This window comes from Callithrix jacchus, chromosome 1 (assembly GCF_049354715.1).
Source record: "Callithrix jacchus isolate 240 chromosome 1, calJac240_pri, whole genome shotgun sequence".
Classification (NCBI taxonomy): Eukaryota; Metazoa; Chordata; class Mammalia; order Primates; family Cebidae; genus Callithrix; species Callithrix jacchus.
Window position 1 is genome coordinate 196344256 of NC_133502.1, and position 22742 is coordinate 196366997.

At 38.5% G+C, this 22742-nt stretch overlaps 1 protein-coding gene across 1 annotated transcript in view; it reads left to right on the top strand.

Moving 5' to 3' along the window:
• Positions 1-22742, top strand: part of GRK3 (G protein-coupled receptor kinase 3) — a 168588-nt gene that overhangs the window by 69629 nt on the left and 76217 nt on the right. The window contains exon 3 of the mRNA XM_035256379.3: positions 12331-12404. Within this exon, the coding sequence (XP_035112270.1) occupies positions 12331-12404 (74 nt within the window). The remainder of the gene's footprint in view (positions 1-12330; positions 12405-22742) is intronic.

Consider the following 22742-nt stretch of genomic DNA (forward strand, 5'->3'; position numbering starts at 1 on the left):
ACAGATCAATGAAATAGAAAATTAACAGAGACATCTATGATTTGAACTCAGACCTGGAACAAGTAAACTCAGTGAATATTTATAGAATTCTTCACCCCAGGTCCACAGAATATACATTTTTCTCAGTATCCCATTACACCTATTTTGAAAGTGACCACATAATTGGAAGTAAATCACTCTTCAGCATTTGCATAGCATTTCACAGACTTAAATGAAATATTGGTTGGCTGTTTGTTTCTTATTTTCTTCCCTTATTCCTTCCTGTCTCTGTTGTTAAGCACAATTACCGGCATAAAAGAGGTTTTTAATACCTATTTTTAGATTGCATTCCAGCCTGGGCAATAGAGCAAGACTCCTGTTCTCTCTCCCCCTTTCTCTTTCTTTCTTTCTAAAAAAAAAAAAAAAAAAAAAAACACATCATTTTCTACCCTAAGACCAAATGCATATTTCTTTTATTTTCTCTTTTCTTTTTTATGTTTTATATTTTTCTTTTCTCTCTTTTCTTTTATACTTTAACATGTTTTTTTAAAAGAAATGTGTAACCACAGAGAGGTTCAGTCATTCTAGCACCATTTGTTGAAAAGGCTTTCTTCTCCTCATTGAATCATCCTTGCACCTTGGTGAAAAATCAGCTGCTTATGTATATGTTGATCTATTTCTGGACTATAGTCTGTTTCATTGATCTCTGTGTTTATCCCCTTTTTTTTTTGTGACAGATTCTTGCTATGTTGCCCAGGCTGGAGTGTAGTGGCATGATCTTGGCTCACTGCAACCTCTGCCTCCCAGGTTCAAGCAATTCTCCAGCCTCAGCCTCCCTAGTGGCTGGGATTACAGGTGCCTGACACTACTCCTGGCTAACTTTTTTGTATTTTTAGTAAAGACGGGGTTTCACCATGTTGGCCAGGCTGGCTTCGAACTCCTGACCTCAAGTGATCAACCTCCCAAAGTGCTAGGTTACAGGCATGAGCCACAGCGCCCAGCCTATAGTATATCTTGAAACCAGATAGTGTGGATCCTTTCTGTTATTTTCAAAAAGTTTATTATTCTAGTTCTTTTCCATTTTTAATATAAATTTTATAATCAGTGTATTGATTTTTTTTTTTTTTTACAAAAATTTCTGGTGGATTTTTGACTTGGATCATGTTAAGTCTATACATTGATTTGTGAAGAATGGCCATCTTAGCAATATCAAGTCTTCCAGTCCACTCCATGAACTTGATATTTCTCTTAAATTTTTTGGGATAATCTCCGATTTTGTTCATTAGCATTTTGTAGTTTTTAGCGTACAAATCATGCATATATCTGGTTAGATTTATTCCTAACTACTGTTTTTTTGTGTGTGTTATTATTAATTATTCTGTTGCTTAAGTTAAATTTTCCCATTGTTCAGTACTAATACATAAAAATATCAATAGAGAATGTACACCAAATATATGAATAAGTCTATTTAATTAATTTATTTCTCAAGCAAATTATAGTTTAGGGCTCTTTTGAATCCATTATGTCTTGGCAAAATGGTTGATTGTGTATATCAAGGTAATATTTTAAATAGTTGGTTTTTCATGTTTTATTTTAATGCTTTTGGTTGGTTGGACTTGAAACTTTATAAGAAGATGCATTAAAATTATTTGATTATTTGATTATTGGCCTCTTATCCTTCCATGCAGCATGATTATGGTGAGTGTTCACGATCTGCTCTTTGGATAATTTAATTTTTGTTCTGAGACCTTCATATTACTCTCCAGGTGTTTGTCCCTGGCTTTTAAGGTCTTTCACTAACCAGCTTGCTTTTGTCCATTTCATTGTCTTCTTCTCTTTGATTTTCTGATTATTAATGTTTGTGTTTTTCAACATTCAATCCATGACTTTATAATTTGATTAGTTTTATTTAGAGTTCCAGGATCTTAGAGTCGAAAAAGTTCTGGAGATTAATCCAAGGGGTTTTTCTTTTAAACTTGAAAAATATGCTGCTATTAGAGAAAGCTAACACGTGTTTTGTTAATTTGTTCATGTGGAAAGTTAAGACACTAGTTCTAACGTGTGATGCTGGTTCAGACATCCTGGTTTAGAGGTCATTCTAGTATGGTCAGTGGAGCGCTCATGATATGTGTTGTGATACTGGATGATAAGGTGTACGGAATTGCCAGTTATATGGGAGTTAGTGTGCTTGCTTAGGGTGCTTTACTCGGAAGACTATAGAGAAATATAATACATGAAATTATAGTCTTCAAATTGTTAGGATAAAATATTTTAGAAAACTCTTGGAACATGTAACTGATTTGCTCCACTAAAGAACCTTTATGTTTCCTCTCAGAATTAAGTTTAATTATAAGGAAGCTTATTAACATTGTTCTAGTTAAATTATATTAGCGTTTCCATTATATTATGTTTGTTCAAGGATTTAAAGTACTATGAGTTTTCTTCCAGGGCAAAAGTCTATATATGGTTTTTAAACAGGTTGGAAATTACTAATTATAAAAGGAATAAATATTTGAAAAGCCAAATTGACAGCAGTCATTTCTATTATAAGTCACATAAAATTTCTAATTGTTCAAAGCCAAATTTCATTTATTTTTCTCTAGACTTTTTCCCAATAATTTTAGTCACAAATGAGTTTTGTGATTTTGCCACTTTTCTTATAACTTTGTATTTTGATGTGCATTTAAAAATTATAATTTGAAATAACTTCAAACTCAGAAAAGTCATAAGAACAGTGTGAGGAATTTCCATGTATCTTGTAAACCAAGCTTGTCCAACTTGCGGCCCGGGACGGCTTTGAATATGGCTTTACACAAAATCATAAACTTTCTTAAAACATTATGAGATGTTTTGGGGTGTGTGTGTGTGTGTGTGTGTGTGTGTGTGTGTATGTGTGTGTTGTTGTTGTTGTCATTTTAACATGTTGCCCAAGACAATTCTTCTTACAATGTGGCCTGGGGAAGCTAAAAGATGGGACACCCCCACTTTAAACATTTTCATTATTTGTATACATTTTGCCTCATTTGTTTATTTATTCTTTCTTTTTATGATTTTTTGGGGGAGTAATTTAGAGACATCACACCTCTTGCTCATTGTATGTTTCAGCCTGTATTTCTTAAGAACAAGGTTATTCTCTTAGAGAACCATAGTACAATGTTCAAAATCAGGAAATTGAGCGCAGATATAACACTACTATCCAATTCCAGGTTCATATTTACATTTCAGCAGTTGTTCCCAAGCTGTTCTTTTTTGCTGTGATCTTTCCGGGTCCAGGATTGAGTCTGGGATCAGGCCTCCATGTCCTTGTCATATCTTTAGTCTCCTTTAATCTGGGCAAATCCCTCAGCTTTCTTTTACTTTCTTGCCTTTAGTATTTAGAAAGCATACAGGCCAACTGTTTTGTAAAACATCCCTTCCTTTTCTTTTGTTTAGTGGCTCATAACAATTCAAGATTCATCTTAGGCACTTTTGTCAGGGAGACAGTAGGCGAGACGTTGTGTTGCATTGTCCCAGGTCTGGTGATTGTTAATTTTGACCATTTGCTTAAAGTGGGTGTTTGCTAGCATCCTCCACTAAGTAAGTTGTGAGTTTTCCCTTTGTAAATAAGTAACCTGTGGGAGTTACCTTTGACACTAGTAAATATTCTGTTCCTGTTCAGGCTTACCCACTAGTTTTGACACCCATTCTGATTTCATCATTCATTCCATAGTTTTTGATTGTCATTTGGCTATGAGAAAGCACTTTTCCTTCTCCCTATTTATTTGCTTATTTATGTCAGTATGTACTCATGGATCCTGAATTTATCCAATGGGTTATGATCTGTTACTTTTGTTATTTATTTTGATGTTCAAATTTTCCCAGTTTTGGCTAGTTGGAGCACTACTAGCACTATTTACAGGACTGTAAATAGTTTCCAAACTGCTAACTCATACTGCTGTGAAAGCAAACCTACTAGCTAGAGTTAATATTTGTTTCCAGTTTTTTAAAGGCAAATTTACTTACAGTACTATACATAATTTAATTCTGATAAATGTATTGACCCACATAAGCCCTATCTCTATCGAAAGACAGAATATTTCCATTTCTTTTTTTTTTTTTGAGATGGAGTTTTGCTCTTGTTACCCAAGCTGGAGTGCAACGGCGCGATCTCAGCTCATCACAACCTCCGTCTCCTGGGTTCAAGCAATTCTCCTGCCTCAGCCTCCCGAGTAGCTGGGACTACAGGTGTGCACCACCGTGCCCAGCTAATTTTTGTATTTTTAGTAGAGACGGGGTTTCACCATGTTGACCAGGATGGTCTCGATCTCTTGACCTCGTGATCGACCCACCTTGGCCTCCCAAAGTGCTGGGATTACAGGCGTGAGCCACCACGCCCGGGCCTATATTTCCATTTCTTAGCAAGTTCTTTCATGCCTCTTCCCAGTCAATTTCATGTCCATAGAGGCATGTATTTTTCTGATTTTGTTTTAAACCATAGGTCAGTTTTGCTTGTTCTAGAATTTATATAAGAATTACACAGCATATACTTTTTGATCAGTGTAATGTCTGACATTCATTGACAGTGATGGTAAAGTTTAGTGGTCAACTTGTTTAAGTTAAATGTGATACCCAGATAGCTGGTAAAACGTTATTACTGGATGTGTCTGTGAGGATGTTTCTAGAAGAGACTAGCATGTGAATTAGTGTAAAAAGATCCACCATTAGGAATATGGGTGACCATTGCCAAATCCATTGAGGGCCTGCAGGAATTAGAACAAAAAGGTGGAGAAAGGGCCCATCCTTTCTCTTTCTGAGCTTGGGCATCCATATTCTCCTGCTCTTGGAGCTCCAGTTTCTCAGGCCTAGGGACTGCAGGATTGATGCCAGCAGCGTTTTCCTGGTTCTCCAACCTTTGACCTTGGCCTGGGAGTTACACCATTCGTTCTTTTGGTTCTCAGGGCTTTGAGCTTGTACTGAATTACACCACCTATTTCTCCAGCTTGCAGACAGCATGGCATGGGACTTCTCGGCCTCCATAATCATGTGAGCCAATTCTTATAATACATCTCTTACTTGCTTATATGTATCTTACTGATTCTGTTTCTCTGGAGAACCCTGACTAATACAGGTACAATGCTGAATGTATCAGCATTGTATAATTTTTAAAATTATTGCTGAATAGTATTTCATTGTGTGAAAATATCACAGTCTGTTTATCCTCCTGTTGATGGTCTTTGAATTGTTTCAGATAAGTTATGAATAAAGCTGCTATGAAGATTCCCTGTACAGGTCTTTTTGGTGGTACATATTTTCATTGGATCAGTATCTAATAGAGGAATCACTGTACTGTATAAGTGTGTGTTCAACTTGATAAGAAACTTTCAAACTATTTCCCTAAGTGACTGTACATTCTTTACCATGCTCAAAATCTATATTAACTCAGCGTTCTCTGGAGATACAGAAGTAATAGGATGTATATAGACAGAAAGAGACTTATTGTAAGGAACTGGCTTCTGTGATTATGGAGACAGGCAAGCCCAAATCTGCAGTGTGAGCTGGCAGGCTCGAGACTCTGGACAGCTGATAGTGCAGGTGATGTCTGGAGGCAGTCTGCTGGGAGATTCTTCCTTCCCTGTGGAGTCTGATCTTTTTGTTCTATTCAGGCTTTCTGCTGATTGGATGCAGCCCACCCACTTTATGTGGAGCAGTCTAGTTACTCGCAGTTTACTGATCTAAATGTTAATCTCACTCCGGAACACTCTCCAAGATGAAGTGAACCATTACACGTCCATCCCTTGTTATCTTGGTGCTCATACACATCTCCTTACACCATGATTAATCTCCAGACAAAGACAGTAACAAGGTCAGACTTCCACCTAACACGATACTTCCACCTAGTCTGCGTACAACGGAAAGTGCATTGACTCTTTTCTCAGAAGAGGATGCACAGTCCTTGGATGATGTTTGCTCTTTTCTTTGATGTCCTGCAAAACTTAAATACTATCATGTAAAGTTAACAGTATTTAAGTGCTACACTAGGAAGTCAGTATATCTTCTGTTACATGATAAAGGGACAAGAAGGAGGGAAGAAAACAAAGATATTTGCTTACACACACACACACACACACACACACACACACACACACACACACACACAAAGGATGGAACACTCATGACAGTTGCAGTTCTCATTTCTGTAACTGGTCACATGGTTGTAGCTGGTATTCTTTACTACCTTCTTCCACCATACATTACATGTTCCCTTTACCATCAGCAGGCACTTCAGAAGGTCATGGTTCTTTACCTGTTGAGATGACCCAAATCACTACTCCTGAAAGGTCTGGGCCATTCATAGCCCTGCCTGAAGTGGGTTATAGTTTTCCCTTGACAGGCCCTTATAATAGTGGGGAATACCCTAGGAAATCTCCAGACACGCTCTTCCTGACCTCTATCGTGTGGATCCCCTTGGCAGTCAGCATCAGCCATTCCAGCCAGGGTAAGATCTCCCTTCTCAGCCTGTTGATTCAGAGGCATGTGGGACCCAAGGCATTGTCCGTGCTCCTCAGCAGCTCATTCAAGTTCTGGCTGCCTTGTCTCCCTGCTGACATTTGGGGTTGTCAGTCTTTTAACTTAGCCATTCCAGTAGTTGAGAAGGGGTGTCTTAGAGTGGTTTAATTTACATTTACGTGTTGACCAAAGATGCTGGGTCCCTTTCATGGGCTTACTGGCTGTTTATATTCCTTTCCTTGTGAAGTGTTCACATGCTGTGATGTGTTCAAATCTTCATTGAGTTCTTTTATTGAGTTGTTCTTTTGACATTGACTTGTAAGAATTTCATTTGTTTGTTTCTTTGGATGCAAATTTGCAAGGCATTTTTTTCTAACTTGGGTTTTATAATATTTTATCCCAGTCTGTGGCTGGTCTATTTTCTTGACAGTGTCTTTTGATGAACAGAAGTTCTACATTTTGATAAAGTATAATTTATCATTTCTTTCTTCACCCTGCCTAAGAAATCTCTTGCATAAAGATTTTCTGTGAAGATACTCTATTTATATTCAAGAAGCATTATAATTTTAGCCTTCACATTTAGTTCTATGATAATCCTTAATTTAATTCTTTGTAAGATGTGAGGTAACAATTCCTTTCATCTTTTTCCCCATCCATATCAGCTTTCCCGGCATCATTTGTTGAAAAGACTTAATTGACTGTATAAATGTGGGCATATTTCTGGACGCTGTATTTCTGTCCCAGTGATTTAATGCAATGCCACTACATCATGTAGCCATATTAATCAGTCTAATGTATTGATTAAGATTAGCACGGCTACATAATGAGTCTTGAAATTGGATAGTGTTAATGCCTTGAATTTTGTTCTTTCTTAAGATGTTTTGGGTATTCTAGGTTTTTTGCATTTCCATATATATTTCAGAATCAGCTTGTCTGTTTCTTTAAAAAGGCCTGTTGGAGTTATGATTATAACTGCACTGAATCTACAAATTAATTTGGGGAGAATTAACATCTAAGCAATATTAAATCTTCCAATCCATGAACTGAGTATGTATTTCCATCTATTTAGATCTTCTTTAATTTCTCTCAGTAACATTTTATAGTTTTTTAGCATACTGGTCTTGTATGTCACTTATTTATTCCTCTGTATTGATAGCTCTTTGTTATTACAAATTGACTTGTTTTTAAAATTCCATTTAAAAATTGTGTGCTATGACTTTATAGGAATTTCACTGATTCTCATCTAATGACCTTATGTACTGTGGCCTTGCTAAAGTTACTTACATATAGATAGGAGTTACTTATAGAAAGGATTTGCCAGGTAGCTAACCAGACTGAATAGAATCAGTTTTAATTCTTCCTTTTCAATTTGAATGACCTTTATTTCCTTTTCTTACTTTATTGCATTGGCTAAGACCTCCAATACAATGTTGAAGAGGGGTGAGATTACGTATTCCAGCTTTTTCTAACCTGACGTGTGTTGTGTTTTGCTTATCTCACAGCTTAGAAAGGCCTTACTGACCGTTCTATCTGAAATATATCTTCCTCTTTTCATCGTTATCTCAGCATCATATTTCATTCCTTTTTTTATTGCTCATCATAAATTATATTTAGTTCTTTGTTATCTGTCTCTTACACTAATCCATAAGGCCCTTTTTGGAAAAACACTGTTTTCACAATTACATCCTCAGTGAATAACACAGTGGCTCTTAGTACGTACTCAGTAAATGTTTTGTAGAATTAGTTAATATTGGAAGGAAGTTTTGGCAGTTATGCAATCTACTCTCCTTCCTAGTATCTTAATCTCCTTGGAAAAACTGAGGACAAGTATTATTTCTTGCAAGAAAATTTTCATATTTCTCTTTTCACCTTTCTAATTTTTAGGAGATTTAGTTTCATAATTTCTCATAGAAATCACTTAAATTTAACATTTTCAAAAGCTCATAACTCACATTTTATACAAAAGCAATACAATTCTTTCTACAAATTTTTGAAAAATTATTGTGATGGCAAATTGGGATAGTTTGCCTTTCCTGGGTGTTATATACACTAAAAAGTTAATCAACATTCAGCACGTTGCAATGGTTCAAATATAGAAACAAAGTAAACACATTTCACAGATATCTACCAAGCAGGTGTTAGGTCACTATTTTTTACTCTTTAAAATCTGGAGGAATTGCAATGACGGAGTGAACTTGTTAGGCAAAGGATATCCTTATTTTTGCCTTTTATGTTTTGCTCTAATCTGAGCCATGCTTCATTTGCTTTTTATATAGTTTCAGGCTAATGAAGGTAAGTTGCATTCAGCCTAGGACACAGTGATCTAGGATTAGCCAAAAGCCAAATGTCTTTCCTCCTGCCACTCTGTTTTAGCTGCTCCGTTTAAATAGCTGGTAGAAAGTAAAGCTTTAGTTTATGTGCACACAGGAGGAGAATAATATTTTGTTTTTCCTATTGTATGTTAGACTACGTCATTGGCTTATTCTACCAACCGACAATGGAAATTTTTTTAAAGAAGTAGCTAAAGACATTCTAAGTTGGGTGTTCATTCATTCATCTCCTTCTTTCCCTCATCCCTCCCGTTTCTGTCCTCTTCCTTCCTCCTTTCCCCCAACTTCCCTCCCTCCCCTCCTACCCATTCTCCCCTACCTTTTTTCCTTTGTTCTCTCTCCTAAGCTGTCTTTGCCACAGTCAATGCTCTTGTGCAAACATAGTAGAGAATAAAACACCTGCACCTTATGCACTGCAGCCTATATTGTAGCAGGAGAGGTAGACAGTAAAGAAGCAAATATATACATGTGATGATTTTTGGTCATCATAAGTGCTACAAGGTGTTTTGTGGTGTGTGTGTGTGTGTGTGTGTGTGTGTGTGTGTGTGTATGGATGACAGAGAGAACAGGATATTGAGAATGAGTGAGAATCATGAAGGGCTCCTCAGGGAAAGGGATATTTGAAGTGAGCTAGTGAGCTGTTCAAGTCTGAAGATCCAGGAAAAGTGTGTGAGGCAGTGGGAATAGCCGGTAAGAAACCTGGAGAAGGGAATGAGCTCGGTGCTGGAGAAACTACAGTACAGAAGCTTGGCTTAAGCGAAGTCAGCTTGGGTGGAGCACTGTGAGATGGGGCTGGAGAAGGCAACGGCAACTCCAGAGGGCGGGGGTAGGCTATGGTGAAGAGGTTCAGTTTGATTCCAAGTGTAGTCAAAAGACAATGGTCCATGTGTGGTATTATTTCATTTTGTCATTTAGACATTGTGAAAACATCTCTAATTTGACCAAAATACCTAAGTTCAAATTCTCATATTAGTTTTCTCTTCGAAAAATAGAAAAAAATACATGCGGCAAAACCTGACAGCCCCGAAAAAAGATGAAGAAATCTGCAATTACAAATGGAGAGTTCACCACTCCCTGTTGATAATGGATAGAATAAATAGACAGACATTCAGCGAAGATTCAGAGGATGATCTTTTATTTCTATGGATTTGGGGGTACACGTACATTTTGTCACATAGACACATTGCATAGTGGTGAACTCTGGGCTTTTAGTGTACATTGTACCGTGTGTGACTTTTCATGGCTCACTCCTCTCCCATCCTCCTATCTTTTAGAGTTTCCAGTGTCTATTATTTTACTCCCTATGTTCATGTGTACCCATTGTTTAGTTCCCACTTCTTAATAAGAACGTGCAGTATTTGACTTTCTATTTCTGACTGACTTCACTTAGGATAATGGACTTCAGTTCCATCTGCATTGCTGCAGAGGACCATCTTGAACAACTCTATCAAGCCCACTTGGTTTAATTGCCTTTTTCTTCTTTTAAATGAAACACTCCACCCTACAAGAACAGAATGCACCTTTCTTTTCAAGTGCCATGCAGCACTCAGCTAGATAGAACAAAAGTTTCAATGCATTTAAGAACATTGAAGTTGGCTGGGTGCAGTGGCTCACACCTGTAATCCCAGCACATTGGGAGGCTGAGGCAGGCAGATCACAAGGTCAGGAGTTCAAGACCAGACTGGCCAATATGGTGAAACCTGTCTCTACTCAAAAATACAATGATAAAATAAGCTGGGCATGGTGGCTCATGCCTGTAATCCCAGCTTCTTGGGAGGTTGAGGTAGGAGAATTGCTTGAACCTGAACCCAGGAGGTGGAGGTTGCAGTGAACTGAGATTGCACCACTGCACTCCAGCCTGGGCTACAGAGCGAGACTCCATCTCAAAAACAAAAACATTGAAGTTATACCAAGCATGTTCTCTGACCACAGCAGAGCTAAACAGGAATCAATATCTGAAAAGTCCCAAAATATTTTGAAATTAAATTACATCCTTCTGAAGCGCTCACGGATCAAAGAAGAAATGACAAGGGAAATTAGGAATTCCTTTGAAATGAATGAAAATGAAGAGACAGCCATTACTCTTAAACTCAAAATACTAACATACAGACAGATAGAGATGTGTATCCTTCCCATTTGCCTGCTACTTGAATTTCCTACTTCCTGCGTTCGTTGGGGTCATTGCAGTTTCTCCACGGGATAAGAGTGGCTGTGCTTCTGCTGCAGATGTGCACCTGACACTGCTAAAGGCTGGCTGTGCCTATTTAACTAGTACTCTTAGTCATTCTACTCTGGTTTGAGTGAACGAACACTTACCATTTCCAAAGGTCATGTTCCAGGAACCGTGGGGGAATTTATGGAGCAGTCACAGGCCAGTTCCAGTTATGAGAGCCTTGAGAGCCTTAGGCTAATATTAATTAAAATCTCGTCACAGCTACTTCCTTTTTGAGTCCACCGGGGGAATTCTGGTCCACCCCCTCTCTACATGTTAGACTTCGTGAGTCTTCAGTTCCCTTCTGCGACTTGTTTTTGCTAACTCTGTGTTTAATTGTTTTGACTTTTTGGAATTTATGATCTTCAAGTATCTCTGTCTTCAGTCTGGTATCAGCTTGTTCTATTCAACTTTGTTTATCTAGATGTGACCATTAGGCCTTAATCAAGGCACTAGGTTCTCACGTGGAATGAGAGCCTTATAAACCAGGTAATTAATTCGAGTGTGGTAAATATTTTGACAGAATGTTGGAAAGGCTAAGTAAACCAACATTCATTCAATGAACATTTATTGATCACCTACTGTGTACTAGGCATTGTGCAATAGGGTCTATCTCATCAGAGAAGACTTCGGAGCACAGGTGGCTTTTGAGTCTGATTCTGGTTATTTTAGGAGTATTCAAGGTACAGAAAGGGGCATAGTATTCTAGGCAAATGTCATTGATTGTTTAAAGGTGAGCCATGTAGTTGTGAAGGAGTGAAGAATGACTTGGGAATGGTTAATCTACTCTGGCACTAGGTATTTGGTAGGGACTTGGAAATAATGAGTGAGTGGTGAGAGAAAGGTCTAGAAAGGTTTGGGAAGTTCTGGGGTGTGTGTGTGTGTGTGTGTGTGTCTTTTAGGGCGTTTGGTCTTATTTTAGTGGGTGTAGTGTTTGTTAGCATCTTGGTGATTCTCACCAATGCTTTCATACTGTCTGTACCTCTTCTTCCTTTGGTTATTATTTTGGTCCCTATAGTGGTCAGGGGCTCCAAGTGGTGGGTGAGCGCCAGCCCTGTCGTATCATTCTTTTATAGAAAGAGGGTGGGGGACATGAATAGAGAAGGAACCCTGAAGCAAGGGGCCAGGTATGTGGTACTCTTCTGCCTGGAGTATTTCCTTCTAGGAATTAATTAATTCACTAGCTTCTTGAAATCTTAAAAAAAAAAAAAAAAAGTAGGGGAAGAAGAGGTTGAGGTGTAAACACTTTGCTTTGAAAACATCCTTATGGGATAAAATTTCAATTAATTGCCCACCCTGAAATTTTTTATTTTTTTCCTTTAGGTTTCTTGCTATTTAAAGATTTTTGTTTGAATGAAATTAATGAAGCTGTACCTCAGGTGAAGTTTTATGAAGAGGTAAGAAGTTTTACTGATGCTTTTCTTTCAAAAGCATATTTAAACTGTACTTGGAACATATTAAGATTACTCAATATCTTATAAATATTTAGAAATTCACTGAAAGTAATTAGTAGTGCAAAATATAGTATCAAGTACAGGATGCTAACATGTATAAAAAAGCTGAACACGCTATAAGAGTTGCATTCTTGAAGGCTTTGGAGTGCTGTGGGAGCAATGAGGGACAGTTGGACTAAAGTTCCAGAGATGGGAGGATCCTCCAGAGCTGCACTGAGGGGCACCAGTTATTTTATTTCCTGTGGAAATATGCTACCTCTGGAGATGTGAGCAGAGGCAGAGGACTGCTACTAGGTTTGAAAGAGATATTAGCCAAGGTTTTCTAGTTTTACTGGAAGGACAAATTGGAGATTTGGTGGTGGTGGACGGGGAGGTGTGGTGACCTCACCTCAAATGCATGACTGATTTTTCCCATAAGGCATTTGGTGAAGTCTGAGGTTGGAGGGGAGCTGAAGAGAGAGGCCAGAAACTTCTGGAAGGCACATTGAAATCTCCTACACCCTTACAGTGCTTAGGAAACACAGACCAGCTAGAGGCTGAAAACAGAATGGACAAGAGATGAAAACCCTAGAGGAAGTGGTCTGGTGACACTGAGGATCTGCAGCTACTTTTCACTTGGGATGTCTGTTGATTTCAGGTGTAGCAGGCAGATGAGCATCCAGGTTTGGCTACTTCTGGGAGCCAAAAAGTGCAGAAGAGGTTTCTGGAGCAAGAGTTTAAAAATAAGACTGGAGAAGCCCCACATAGGTGATTAGTTGCCCACTCAAAACATACGCCAGGTTCTCAAGCTGAGTGGGGTAGGAGGCCAAAGAGCAAGCTGAAAACTTTTCATGGGCAGAACTGAATCCAGTACTAAGGAAACAAAAGTCTCTCATTGAACTCCATGGAGGGCATGCCTTAGAAACAGGGTCGAGGCAGAAGCAGATGGGGTCCTACAAAAATGACAACCCAACCTAGTGCCATCCCTTATTGGATGATGACCTCCCTCCTTGCCTCTTACCAGAGTATAAAGGGAGCCCTTTTCTGTCTTTTTACAAGTAGAAAATAACATTATGTAAGGACCGTATAGTGTTTAGCATACAGTAAAGAATTATGAGACGTGCTAAGAAGGAAGATCATGTGAATCATAAACAAGACAATAAAAGCAGACCAACAGATGAATCAGATATTGGAGTTAGCAGACAGTAACTTTAAAATAACTATGAATCATATGTTCAAGAAAATAGAGGAAAAGATGGACACAATACATGAAGGGATACATAATTTCAGGATAATTTGAATTTTTTATGGAGACTTAAGTAAACACTTTAGAACAGAAAGTATCACACTTGAAATTAGAACTAATGGTTAAGTTCACTAGCAGATTGGTTAGAGTTCAAGACAAAAGTAATAAATAGAAAGGCAGGTCAGTGGATAATCTCAAACTGAAGCAAAGAGAAAAGGAACTGAAAAAAGAAACAGAAACACTAAAGACACATGAGACATTTTTAAAAGGTCTGACACATGTGGGATTGGAGTTTCAGAAAGAGAAGGGAGAGAATAGGGCAAAAGCAAGATCTGAAAAGGTAATCCATAGAATTTTACAAAATGATGAAAGACAGCAGCTAACAGATTTGAAAGCTTAGGAAACCCTAAGCTGAATGAATGCAAATGAAACCAATCTTTGCATGTCAATATAAGACTATGGGAACTATGACAAAGTTTTTAACTATGAAAATATCTTTAAAATAGCCATGGTGAGCAGTGGGGAAGACACATTACTTTTAGAGGACCAACAGTTTGACTGACTGTGACATTATGAAAATGATTTTTTAATAAAAAATGGACAATGAAATGGGCATCTTTAAAGGAAAGAAAGATAATTGCCACCCTAGAATTCTACTCCCAGCAAGAATTTTCTTCAAAAATGGGAGACGAGGAGGTGGAAGAGGGAGAGGACTTGTGGCCCCTGGCCTCCGCCTGCCACCCCCACCTGTCACCTGGAGCTGTGGCAGCAGCAACTCAGTGAGTTGTTGCCTGAGGACAGATTTGATAATGGGCTGCATTAAATGTAAAGAAAGCAAAAATCAAGCCATTAAATACCGACCTGAGAATACTCCAGAGCCTGTCAGTACCAGTGTGAGCCATTGTGGAGCAGAACCCACTGTGGTGTCACCATGCCCATCATCTTCAGCAAAGGAAAAGCAGTTAATTTCAGCAGTCTTTCCATGACACCATTTGGAGGATCCTCAAGGGTAACACCTTTTAGAGGTGCATCTTCCTCATTCTCAGTGGTGCCAAGTTCATGTCCTGCTGGTTTAACAGGTGGCGTTACTATATTCGTGGCCTTATGTATTATGAAGCTAGAACGACAGAAGACCTTTCATTTAAGAAGGGTGAAAGATTTCAAATAATTAACAACATGGAAGGAGACTGGCGGGAAGCAAGATCAATCGCTAGAGGAAAGAATGGTTATATCCCGAGGAATTATGTAGCACCTGCAAATTCCATTCAGGCCAGAAGAATGGTATTTTGGCAAAATGGGGAGAAAAGATGCTGAAAGATTACTTCTGAAACCTGGAAATCAATGAGGTATATTCTTAGTAATAGATAGTGAAATGGCTGGGCACAGTGGCTCATGCCTGTAATCCCAGCACTTTGGGAGGCTGAGGCGGGCAGATCACCTGAGGTCAAGAATTCAAGACTAGCCTGGCCAACATGGTGAAACCTCGTCTCTACCAAAAAGAAAAAAACAAAAACAAAGTTAGCTGGGCCTGGTGGCACATGCCTGTACTCCCAGCTACTTAGGCTGAGGCAGCTCCCAGCGGAATTGCTTGAACCTGGGAGACGGAGGTTGCAGTGAGCTGAGATGGAGTCAGTGCACTCTACCTTGGTTGATAAGAGCAAAAGCTCCATCTTCAAACAAACAAACAAAAACTATCATTATTTACCTGATTTAACCATTAAATTGGAAAATTCTGTGCTGTGGACTCTATGTTCAAATTCAAACCATTTTAAAATGTGGACAAATGGACTTCATGCAAGTTGGCAGTGGTTCTGGTACTAAGAATTGTGGTTGTTTTTTTCTGTTTACATAACCTGCTTAGTATTGCCTCTCTCTACCAAGAGGGTGTTCCTAAGAAGAGTGATGTCATTATTTTCTCTTGTCAACAACTTGTGACTTGAGAGTTTTCAAGGGCTTTGTGTGAACTATGATATTGTAATTTTTCTCAGCACATTCAAAAAGTTAACAAAATTACGTTTATGCACTAAATCTGATCAGGAAAGTAAGCCAGGAAAAGTTGATGGTATTCACTAGGTTTTAACTGAATGGAAGAGTTTCTTATGTTGTAACAATTGTATAGTAGAGATAAAACACTAACTTAATGTGTATTCATTTTAAATTGTTCTGTATTTTTAAGTGGCCAGAAAAACAAACAACTCTGTACATGTGAAGACTTCTTCCAAAAGCTTTTCATCTTCAGTGTCTTAATGTGAAAGTTAACGTTTACCGAGAAAGGAAGTTGGCAAAAACAGCCTTCTAGCACACTTTTAAAAATGAATAATGGTAGCCTGAACTTAGTATTTTTATAAAGTATTATAATATTGCTTTGTGGATCATTGAAATAAAAAATTCTCAGGAAAAAAAATGAAGCGATATAAAGATGTAGTTAGACAAACAAAAACTGAGGGATTTGTCAATAGTGGACCTGCATGACAAGAAATACTAAAGGGGGAAAGCAGCACTTTGGGAGGCCGAGGCAGGTGGATCAGGAGGTCAAGAGATCGAGACCATCCTGGTCAACATGGTGAAACCCCATCTCTACTAAAAATACAAAAAATTAGCTGGGCATGGTGGCACGTACCTGTAATCCCAGCTACTCAGGAGGCTGAGGCAGGAGAATTGCCTGAACCAAGGAGGCAGTGGTTGCGGTGAGCCAAGATGGCGCCATTGCACTCCAGCCTGGGTAACAAGAGTGAAACTCCATTTCAAAAAAAAAAAAAGAAATACTAAAGGGAGATACTTTAATCAGAAGGAAAATGATCCAGATGGAGATGCAGAAAGAAATGGAGAGCATGAAGGGTAAATATGTATGTAAAATATAAATAAATGTTGGCTGTATAAAGCAGTAATGTCATGTTTCTTGAGCGTGAAATATATGTAGAACTAAAATGCATGACAGGAGCACAAAAGGCAGGGGAGGTTAATGAAATTAAAATATTTTAAGGTTCTAGGATTATTGGGGGTTAGTATAAGTAATTTAGTATAAGTAATAAATTACATTGGATTGTAATCAGTCAGGGATGTTTGTTTTAATTTCTAAGGTAACTTCTATAAGAATAGTGTGTACAGTCATGGGCTGGATGATGTTATTAGGCCAAGAACAGACCACGTATATGAGAGTGATCCCAAAAGATTAGAATACTGCGTTTTTACTGTACCTTTTCTATGTGTGCACACACTGTTGTGTTACAGTTGCCTGCAGTACTCAGTACAGTGCTGCACACTGAATCCTGGGAGCCATAGGCTGCATCGTAGGGCCCAGAAGTGTAGTAGGTATACCATGTAGGTTCTCCTAAGCACGCGCTGTGATGTTCACACAAGTATGAAATTGCCTATTGACGTATTTCTTAGAACATATCCTTGTCATTAAGCTACACATGACTGTATATCTAACAAGTTAAAAGAGGGAAAAAGTAAAACCACATTTACTAATCAACAGAAAGGCAAGAAAAAGGAATATAAGTAGGACATAAAATAGGTGGGTCAAATTACAAAGAGTAAGTACCTATAAATCTCTTTAAGTAATTACATTTCATGTAAAGGATTAAATACTCCAAGTAAAAGATTAAGTTTTCCAGACTGGATAAAGAATGAATCCTTCCCCCTCTCCCCGCAGCATATACTCCTAACAAGAGATATAGTTACAGGTGCGGTGGCTCATGCCTGTAATCCTAGCACTTTGGGAGGCCAAGGCAGGTGGATCATGAGGTCAAGAGATCGAGACCATCCTGGTCAACATGGTGAAACCCCATCTCTACTAAAAATACAAAAAATTAGCTGGGCATGGTGGCGCATGCCTGTAATCCCAGCTACTCGGGAGGCTGAGGCAGGAGAATTGCCTGAACCCAGGAGGCGGAGGTTGCGGTGAGCCAAGATCGCACCATTGCACTCCAGCCTGGTTAACAAGAGTGAAACTCCGTCTCAAAAAAAAAAAAAAGAGATATAGTTTAAACAGATGGATGGAAGAGGTGATACAGTACAAACACTAACCAAAGCAAGGCTGGCATAACTGCACTAATACCAGGCAAACTATGTAGTAATGCTGCTTTGAAATAAAGATATATTTCTTAATGATATTGGTGTCAGTCAAACAAAAAGATATCACAAACTTAAATCTGTATATAACAACATCACTTCAAAGTATATAAAGCAAAAATTGGCAGATATAAAATGACAAATCTATAATCCTATTGGGAAATAGTAACACATACCCTTCCAGAGCTTATGGAACAGGCAGACAAAAATTCAGTAAGGATATAGAATGTCTTAATAAAATCATGAGTAAATTTGACCTAATTGCCATATATAAAATGCTGCACCTAGCAAAAATGGAATTCATACTCTTTTTTTTGAGATGGAGTCTTGCTATGTTGCCGAGGCGGGAGTGCAGTGGTGCAGTCTCGGCTCACTGCAACCTCTGCCTCTCGGGTTCAAGTGATTCTCCTGCCTCAGCCTCCCAAGTAGCTGGGATTACAGGTGCCTACCACCATACCTGGCTAATTTTTGTGTTTTTAGTAGGGATGGGGTTTCACCACGTTGGCCAGGCTGGTCTTGAACTCCTGACCTCGTGATCCACCTGCCTCAGCTTCCCAAAGTGCTGGGATTACAGGCATGAGCCACCGTGCCTGGCCCACATTCTTTAAAGTATACATGGAGCATCAAAATAGATCATGTGACGAGTCCTAAAGAGTGCTTTTACAAATTTCATAGAGTATGGCGTCTGACAACAATAGAATTAAGTAATTAAATTCTGTAATTAAATTTAATAACAGTTAAACTAAGGAATCCTTAACTGCCTGCAAATCAGTATACTTGTAAACAATTTGTAAGTCAAAAAGGAAAGGAAAGTAGAAATTAGAAACTATTTTGAATGAAAATATATTTAAGAAATTATATATACCATTATTAGTGTGATGTGTCTTTATCCTAAAACATTTTAAATAGTCAAAAGAAAGCATAGCATGTCTGGGGCTGACATTAATGTTTTTGTAAAAATTTGAAAGTTTGAGGAGTGTTCTTTCTGGTTTATATCTGAAAATACTCATCAAAATATACATACACATGAAAACTTTAAAAATTTTGTTAATGTATTAGGAAGCAAGGTCAAGTTATGATATATGTTTACCATAATGTAAAAGAAAAAGTAAACTAAATCCAGAAGGATTTTACTCGGTATAAAGTAACCTTATTATTTCAGTCTGAGTCATAATCAGGCGGTTTATCTGGATATGTCACACAGCTTGATCTGTCAAAAAAAATTCTTTCTTGTGTTTCTAAAACCTTAAGCTCTCCAATTTCAGCATTTACTAAGTCACCTTGTCAAATACAGAGAAATCTCCTTTAGCAGATAATTTTTGCTGGGTTGAAACAGATGGGCAATCTACTTGTGGTTATTTCATAAGCACTTATTGCAGATACAGCGGCGATTGCTGCTGATGCGTTTCCATGTGAACTTGAAGCATTGGTGTTTCTCTTAGCTGGCGTCCTCCCCAGCAATTCTCACCTCTCTTCTGGCTTGACACATGGTGGTTCTGGCTCATCAGATGATCCCTGGGAGGATGCTGTCAGTCTCCTCAGCAACCTGCTCTGTATTCTTTCACTGAAGATATCCTCCACTCTTGGGGCTCAAGTGCAGTTCTCGAAATCAGTTCAGCCTTTACATATTGAAGGTATCAGTAATTCTTCTCTGACCCCTCATTTCTGTCAGTTTAGTCATTTTTCTTTAATTGCTGCTTGTTGGCTGTGACCCCAATCCCTAGAAAACTCTCGTCGGGTATCTTGAAAGGTACATTTTGTGCATTGCATTTCCACTTTCCTGTCTCCAAACAGTTACCCATTTTTACCCATGTTGAAGTTCTAACTGCATATCCTGCCATTTAAAGTATCTTTACATTACCTAGAACCTACCTCTCCCTGTTTATTTTTCACTAACTTCTTACATAGAATGTCTACACTGGCCAAACCTGACTAACCAGCCTTCCCCAAACCCAAGACCACTCTTTTTGTTACTTTCCTGTGTCCTTTCCCCAGCCTAGAATGGTGCTGCTTTGCTTGTAGAGAGCCTAGCTTTCTGTAAGGTCTAGCTCAATATGGAAAATGTCTCCATTTTCTAGCAGGTCTGTTTGTGCAGCTGTTTCCATCTTCTGTGATATCATGGCTGACTTTTCTGATTCTTACACTCTTACATTGTCTGAAGCTCATGTCACGCCTACCATGTGCCTGCTGCTGTGTCTGTGTGTGGTCAGCATTTTCATCTGGACCATTGTTTGGCTTATCAGCAGAAGACCTAGCTAGGGTCTAGTGCAACAGAGCTCTCATTTGCTGTGGAATGTGGGGCAAGTCATTCAGCAAACCCTGAAGTATCTACCTTTATGTCAGACCCTGAGCTTACAGATGCAAAGATACACCATCCCTGTGCTTGAAGCCGTCATAGTGTGAGGACTTCATATCTGAGCTTCAGTTGTCTCATCTATAAAGTGAGGCTGGTAATCAACTCCTGCTTACTTCACAGGCTAACTGTGAGGTTCAAATAGGATACTACTTGAACAACCGTTTTCTAGCTGGTAGTGTCTGTAACATGCTGTTCAGTTATGTGCAACATAGTAGCTGAGAGTTCTAGTGCTGAACTCAGACTGGCTGGATTGGAACTCTAGTACTTACTAGCTGTGTGAACTTGGGTAAACTTCTCTTGAGACGTAAGGGTTCCTCAGCTAAGAATTGGAATGATGATAATACTTGTCTTATAGGGTTGTTGTGTGTCTACCTAACACACATAGAGCAGTGATGCCCCACAGTTACTGCTCCGTGTATTGACATATATACTTCTTGTTCCAGTTAGATTTTTGAGGTAGCTTATAAAAATATGTACATTATACCTAGATTTAAACATAATGGAAAAGAGAAAATAAATATTATTCCAAGGTGAAGTTACTATATAGATTTTTTTTTTCACTGGTTCAACCAATATTTATTTATTATTTTAAAAAATTTGAGACAGGGTCTTGCTCTGTTACCCAGGCGGGAGTGCAGTGGTGCAATCATGGCTCCCTCCAGTCTTGAACCCCTGGGCTCAAGCAATCCTCCTGCCTCAGCCTCCTGAGTAGCTGGGGTAACCGGTATGTACCACACACCCAGATAATTTTTTTTCTATTTTAAAAATTTCTGTGATGAGGTCTCACTCTCTTGCCCAGGCTGGTCTTGAACTTCTGGCCTTAAGTGATCCTCCCCCCACAGCCTCCCAAAGTGCTGAGATTACAGGCATGAGCTATGTTAAACACCAACTTGGCATAACCAGTATTAAACACCAATGTTATGCCAGACATTGTCCAGAAGAACAGCTACAAAGAACTTACCTCATTGAGCTTGAATTCTGGTTGAGAGAAATAGACAATAAACAAATAATAAACAGGAAGTATACCCGGAAGTCAAAACTGCTATGTAATGATTCAGGATCTATCCAAAACTCAGCATGTTGTACTGTGACTTGATGACTACTTTAGATTGATGGGTCAAAGACTGTCAGAGGAGATGACGTCTAAACCCAGGTTTGAATGTTAAAGAGGCTGGTCTTTTGAAGGTGAAAGCTGGGTGAGGGGGAGGGCATTTTAGGCTAAAGTCGTGGACAAGACAGAGCCCCTAACATGGTAGGAAAGAACTTGGCATATTTGGGGAACTGAAAGAGGACTAGCGTGGTCTGGTCATACAGTATGAAGAGAGGGGCAGGTAGTGTCAGAGAAGATCAGGTTGAAGAGAGAGGCAGAGTTTTGGGGACCAGAGGAGCAAATTGACATTTTACTCTAAAGCTCATGGAAAAACTAAAACAGAGGAGTATTAGGTATAGTGTTTTATAAGTATTGGTTAGGTTAAGGTCGTTGATATGATAGCTTCTGCATCTCTTTTGATTTTATATCTAGTTGTTCTGTCAGTTGGTGAGGAAAGGTGTTAAAATCTTCCACTCTGATTGTAGAATGTCTGTTTCTTCTTTTGTTTTGTCCATTTTCTCCACAGTGTTTGAAGCTCTGTTATTGAGAACATACACATTTTCGATTGTTGTGTCTTTCCATATGAAATGTCTCTATCTCTGGTAATATTCCTTGTCTTGAAATTGATTTCGCTGAGTAGTAATGTAGAGGTAGACACTTGAGTTTCCTTATGCTTACTGTTTTCACGATGTATCTGTTCCCATCGTTCCACCGTCAGCTTGTTTATCTATATCAAGTGTGTTTCTTTTAGACAGATATGAAAGTGTCTTGATTATTTTTTCCCTCATTTGAAAGCTTCTACTTTTTACTGAAGTAATTTTAGATATTGTATTTATCCTTTGTGGGGTTTGCTGAGTTCCTTGATTCTGTAAATTTATATATATTTTTTACCAAATCTGGGAAAATTAGGGGCCATTAATCTTAAAGGATTATTTTTCTACCTCAGTCATTCTTTCCTCTCCTTTTAACACTGATTCTATATATGCTCGATCTTTGGATATTACCTATCCTGTGTGTCCTGGATGCCCCGTCTGAGTTTTCTGCCAGTATTTTTTCTTCTTTTCTTTAGATTGGATGCTTCCTTTGGATTGTCTTCACATTTACTGGCATTTTCTTTTGGCATCTCTAATCTGCTGTTATGTCTGTCCATTGAATGTTTTATTTCAGATACTCTTATTTTTTGCTTCTGACATTTTTATCTGGTTCTGCTCATAGTTATTTTCTGCTGCCGTTTCCTCTCTTTTTATTCATTACGTGAGTATTTTCTGATGACATGCTTTCTGTTATATCCAGTTATAATAGCTGCTTTAAAGTGTTTGTCCGATAATCTAACATCTGAGTTCGCTTGGATTGGTTTTCATTGATGGTGTGTCCTCTTGCATACGGGTCACCCTTTCCGTTTCTTCGTCTGTAGAATAATTTTAGATTGTATCTTGAACATGCGATTGGTATATTGTGGATATTCTAAACTCTGTTATTCTCCTCCAAGGGATACTGATTTTTTCATTTGTGCATTGAAGAATACTCAAACTCTGA